Source organism: Brassica napus, chromosome A2, assembly GCF_020379485.1.
Source record: "Brassica napus cultivar Da-Ae chromosome A2, Da-Ae, whole genome shotgun sequence".
NCBI lineage: Eukaryota > Viridiplantae > Streptophyta > Magnoliopsida > Brassicales > Brassicaceae > Brassica > Brassica napus.
Window position 1 is genome coordinate 4,003,162 of NC_063435.1, and position 6,000 is coordinate 4,009,161.

The 6,000-nt window shown below is 36.4% G+C and overlaps 1 protein-coding gene and 1 long non-coding RNA gene across 2 annotated transcripts in view; one reads left to right on the top strand and one right to left on the bottom strand.

Moving 5' to 3' along the window:
- The first annotated feature begins 152 nt into the window (after positions 1-152).
- LOC106417298 (zinc transporter 2) overlaps positions 153-6,000 on the top strand; it is a 34,846-nt gene continuing 28,998 nt past the window's right edge. The window contains exon 1 of the mRNA XM_048750305.1: positions 153-1,024. Within this exon, the coding sequence (XP_048606262.1) occupies positions 346-1,024 (679 nt within the window). The 5' untranslated portion in view covers positions 153-345. The remainder of the gene's footprint in view (positions 1,025-6,000) is intronic.
- LOC125583413 overlaps positions 5,922-6,000 on the bottom strand; it is a 4,767-nt gene continuing 4,688 nt past the window's right edge. Inside the window, exon 2 of the long non-coding RNA XR_007320410.1 lies at positions 5,922-6,000. This exon is cut by the window's right edge and continues 657 nt beyond it. This is a non-coding gene — a long non-coding RNA (uncharacterized LOC125583413).

The window sequence follows — 6,000 nt, forward strand, 5'->3', positions numbered from 1 at the left end:
ATCTGAGCAATAAATCAATTTAAACGAAACTTTGATAGTTTTAATACTAGTTTTTTTTTGTCAACGTTCTGATTCTAATAATTATAAATATACAATGATTGTTGTATCGGTACAGGCTATTTCACAAGGAACCAGCTCTTCGGTCGCCGGCTATTAACTTATATATATATACTACAACTTACTTTTGTAGTACAACTTCCGAATGATATTACCGTTGTACTGTCACAGAAAATCTCTTACAATAAAGTCAACACTGTACTACAAACACAACCATATATATACACAATCCATACACTATATAAGTTCATGAAGTGAAAAAAGTACAACACAACACCAACCAGAACAATGTCTTTCTCTTCCAAAACCCTAAGGTCAACTCTTTTCTTCCTCTCTATTCTCTTCCTTTGTTTCTCCCTAATCCTAGCTCACGGCGGCTCAGACCACGATGAAGAGGAGGAAGCTGCGGGGGCCAACCAACCACCTCCGGCCGCTGGCACAACCGTCGTGGATCTCCGGTCGAAGAGCTTAGTGCGTGTGAAGATCTACTGTCTTATAATACTCTTCTTTAGCACATTCTTGGCGGGGATTTCTCCTTACTTTTACCGGTGGAACGAGTCGTTTTTGCTCCTAGGAACTCAATTCTCCGGCGGTATATTCCTCGCGACCGCTCTAATTCATTTCCTCAGCGATGCCAACGAGACTTTCCGAGGGTTAAAACACAAGGAGTATCCTTACGCCTTCATGTTAGCAGCCGGTGGATATTGCCTTACGATGCTCGCAGATGTGGCGGTTGCGTTTGTAGCGGCTGGGAGTAGTAATAATAATCACAACGGGGCTAGTGGAGCCGGAGAGTCGAGAGTGGATGATGCCGTGGAGGTGAAGGAAGAAGGTCGTCGTGAGACTGGAAGTAGCGTTGATGTGAATCAAACGATTTTGCGTACGAGTGGATTTGGAGACACGGCTTTGCTAATTGTTGCGCTTTGTTTTCACTCGGTTTTCGAGGGAATCGCCATTGGTGTCTCAGGTAACAAATACTGAAACACGCTTCTTTGTTGTACAAAGTAGATATCTACTTGTATCTAGATGGATTGGTGTAGTAATTATAATTGTTTTAGGGAAACATAAGCTACAGGATCCCCTAGGTTTCATTCATTTTATGTGGTTTGGGTAACCTAAGCTATATTCATGGTTAGATTGAGGGGAATTATTTATAGATAGGGTAAATAACTTGAGAAAAAAAAAGAGAAAAAGAAAATCTATACTAATAAAAGAGACCTTTTGAGGCTCAATAGAGTGTCCACATCAGCGGAAATTTGTTTTTCCGAAAGATGACACGTGGCATAAAAATAAAGTTTTACATTTTAATATTACTAATTTTCAAAAATTATAAATAATTTATACTAATAAAAGGGAGCTTTTGATTAATAAAAGGGAAAACACCTGAAAAGCTGGTGTATTATTATGCGATCATCCCTTTTATTTTTCTAATGGACTTTGAATGGACTACAACACAATAATATTCTAAACTATTTATTTATGATTCTTTTTCACCGCTTTCTTTTCTACAACCTAGTACTTTCCTTGTACAATCATCTGATGAAATATCATAAAAAACCTTTTCTACTTCGATTGTTTATAAAAAGAGTTTCTAAAGAACCTTAAATAAACAATAGAAATCAAATAGAGAAAACAAGTACGAAATTTCAAATTGAAATTTTCAAAATTTTGTTTTTGTAAGGGTCTATGATCTTTTTGTAAAACAAAGGAAATGTGATAAAGACGAGTCCCGATAAAAAAAAACTAAAATATTCCAAAAAATTAACTATATTAAATTTTCTTACGAGTTTTTCTTCGACATCGACTCTAATCTTTAAAAAGAGCATATTCATTAGGGAAGACTAATTTGATCTTTTTTTTTGAAACATCCTCTTTACTTGGTTGGATTCGAACTATTTTCACTTCCTTGACTTCATAGAAACAAAAGTATATATAGGTACTCTTGGCAAACGTATTATACGCTATCCTATTTGATTTTCCTACACGAGTTAATGGGAGATTAATTGACAAAAAGAGGAAACCCCATACAGTATCTCGTTCTTGAAGTGGTGAATGCTCTCAATAATTATAATTATACTAATTTACATATGTCTTTAAATTGGTGCTACAGAAATACCCCTTTCTTTTGCTTGATGAAAAAATAAAAATAAAACAAAAAGATAACCGAAACCATTTTGATCCCCTTGCCCAGAAACAAAAAGGGGAGTTTATGTCTTTTTTTTTTAATTGAATCCGCCGGGACTGACGGGGCTCGAACCCGCAGCTTCCGCCTTGACAGGGCGGTGCTCTGACCAATTGAACTACAATCCCATGGAAATAAAGCGGGTAGCTTACATATTCCTTCTTATGATTTCATTTGAATCATTTCAATTTTAGATTCAAATTAGTGTTTTGTAACAAAGAAAATCACAAGTAATATATTGATATCTATATGGATATCACTAAAGTGATATCAAGGCCGATTACTAGTAATCCTTGCATTATTCTAAAATCGATTGATAATCTATTTTTTATTGTCATTTTTTATGGAAACAAAAAGTAACGAGCCACAAGAAATAAAGAAAAAAGTAAAGTCGAAATATACCCAGATATTTGACTTTTTTCTTACCCTTCTCTGTCAATTATGCAAAACAAAAAAGGTTATGTAGACAGCGAATTATTGGGCCGAGCTGGATTTGAACCAGCGTAGACATATTGCCAACGAATTTACAGTCCGTCCCCATTAACCGCTCGGGCATCGACCCAGGAAGACTCTATTCGAACTTTATGGATAATCCATAATCAACTTCCTTTCGTAGTACCCTACCCCCAGGGGAAGTCGAATCCCCGCTGCCTCCTTGAAAGAGAGATGTCCTGAACCACTAGACGATGGGGGCATACTTGCTCAACCGCCATCATACTATGATCATAGTATGATCAGTTTTTTAAAATTGTCAATATAATCAAATGGTATGACTAGCTTATAAGATTTTTGATTTTTTTCTATAGCATTCTATATCATTTTTTTATTTTACATTTATATTCATATTCTAATCACAATTCTATAAAAAAAATCGATATATTTTCTTTTTATATTTGAAGTGGAAATATGAAAAAAAAAAAAAATCGAAAAAAAGTCTAGTCTAAAATCTTTTAAAGAAGTGATTGGTCTGACAGAAAAAAAATAAAAAAGAGGGTTAAGTTTCGTTTTTCTTTTTAAGAGGCTGAAAAAATAAATTATTATTTTATTAGACCCCGAAATAAATAATAATATTTACCGGTTTGGTTAACCCGGGTTAATCACTTCTCAGGTGTTGTTACCCTAAGCTCCACAGCCTCCACACGCCTCTTCTTTGACTCGGACATCATTGATACAGAAAAATTATTATCAAGGTAGTTGTGAATCAACCCCTCTCTTATTGCAAAGCTATCATGTCTCATATTCAAACATGTTCGACCTAGGTTTGAAGCTGATGGAAAAATCCGACCAACTGTCAACAGCTCTTCCGCTGCAGTTACTAAAGTGGAGACAGTGACATTGAAAGAAATTCACAAATTCTTAGAAAATGAGTCACCACAGGTCTGGCCTTGCTCGCAAACCTTTAAATTTTTTCTTTATTAATTCTTAGTATTTACACCCATCTAAACATTCAGGTCGCTAGCTTCATTTGCACTGCAACAATAACGGATATCATGGAAGAATATGGTTGGTACTTCATCTCCTGCACCGCCTGCAAGTCTCAACTTGAAAGGTCAGAAACAACTTTCATTTGCCCTAACTTCAAGTGCAAGAAACCAAACACTGTCGGGCTCATCAGGTCAGTTTCATTTAAAAACAAAAATAGAAAACATATGCTAACGCACAAAAGTAACGAGCTACCAAACTTTAATCTGATTACTCATTTTGATCTATCGTATGTGGTATAGATACCGGTTTGAGGTTAAAGTTTGCGACGACAGTGGCAAAGAAGGAAATTTTGTCATTTTCGACAAAGAAGCACTCAAACTGGTGGTAAGACAGGCACCTGACGTCATGAATGAGATGAGTGAGGTAAGAACAATCGAAAAGTTTAACAGAGCTTATGAGTCAGTCTAACTAATCACATGTTTATACCATGTAGTCTGGTGAAAACGGCTCAAATGAAGATTCTGGCACCGCAACACCTCAGTGTGTCCTAGACATTGTGGGGCGCACCTGCAAGTTCCAAGTGAAGGTCAATGAATTTAATTTCAAATCAGTTCGCACAACAGCTACAGTTTCCCGCATTATTGATGATGATGTTCAGGACGATAAGAATGATGGCAAGCGCCAACGTCTCAACTAAGCTCCCCCAACATTGAAGTTTTTGATTTTAGCTTTCCAAGTTTTTTTATCATTAATGCTTTGTTTTAGATCATAACTAAGATTCTAGCCAAGTCTGTTTTGTTTTTTGAGGTTTAAAAGTTTTGATCCAAATTATGTATCAGATTTTAAAAGTTATTTTATGCTTTGCTAGCTATTTCTAAATTTCTCAATCAAACCTCCTCATACAATAATGGAATTTTAATATGAATATATCTTGGATTTAAATTTAGAGGTTTCTCAATCAAACCTTCACTTTTGTATATTTGAATAGTCTTTTAATAGTCCGCTGATACAAATTGGATATATTTTTGGCAAAGTTGTATAGTTACTTATTCTTAATTTCTAAAATGTAATATATAGTAAGATTGTGAAACATTGGATATATTTTTGGCCAAGTTGTCTAGACAATAGACATGTAATGGTAACTCCCAAGCACAAACTGGATTTTAGTATAACCCAAGGTAAACGTTATGGTTTTGTCATAGAGACTACGTACATGATTTACAACAGAACAAAAGAAGACAACACTGTGACACTTGAAGAAGATTCAGAGAACTTTCGGCTTGCTTCAGCAGTTGAAGTAGCAAAAACATGCGAACCCCAGGAACTGAGCGTGACAAGCCCCGTGTGAAGCCTGTGCCCATCTCTTACACTGAATGTCCCAGCCGCGAGTGTTGCCACAAAGTCCTGTCCATGTCTGGCTTCGCCTCTGGCAAACTCTTCCTTCCACAAAATCATGTCCATGTCAAAGTCCATTCAAAAACTATCTATAAGTATATCGGGGTCTTAAAGGGGCGTGGAACACGTGCGAGATAAAAAAAAAAAGAGAGAATGGTAACCCCACGATTAACTATTTCATTTATGAATTTCATAGTAATAGAAATACATGTCCTACCGAAACAGAATTTGTAACTTGCTATCCTATAATCTTGCCTAGCAGGCAAAGATTTCACTCCGCGAAAAAGATGATTCATTCGGATCAACATGAAAGCCCAACTACATTGCATTGCCAGAATTCATGTTATCTATTGGAAAGAGGTTGACCTCCTTGCTTCTATGGTACAATCCTCTTCCCGCTGAGCCTCCTTTCTTCCGTGATTAACTGTTGGCACCAGTCCTACATTTTGTCTCTGTGGACCGAGAAGAAAGGACTCACTGCGCCAAGATCACTAACTAACACTAATCTAATAGAATAGAAAATCCTAATATAATAGAAAAGAACTGTCTTTTCTGTATACTTATGTATACTTTCCCCGGTTCCGTTGCTACTGCGGGCTTTACGCAATCGATCGGATCATCTAGATATCCCTTCAACACAACATAGGTCGTCGAAAGGATCTCGGAGACCCGCCAAAGCACGAAAGCCAGGATCTTTCAGAAAATAAATTCCTATTCGAAGAGTGCATAACCGCATGGATAAGCTCACACTAACCCGTCAATTTGGGATCCAATTCGGGATTTTCCTTGAGGGATATTGGTAAGGAATTGGAATGTAATAATATCGATTCATAATGGATTCATATCGATACAGAAGAAAAGGTTCTCTATCGATTCAACAAGTGCTGTACTTATGGGAAAGCGATAGAGAAAGAGAAAAAAAAAAACGAAGATTTCACATA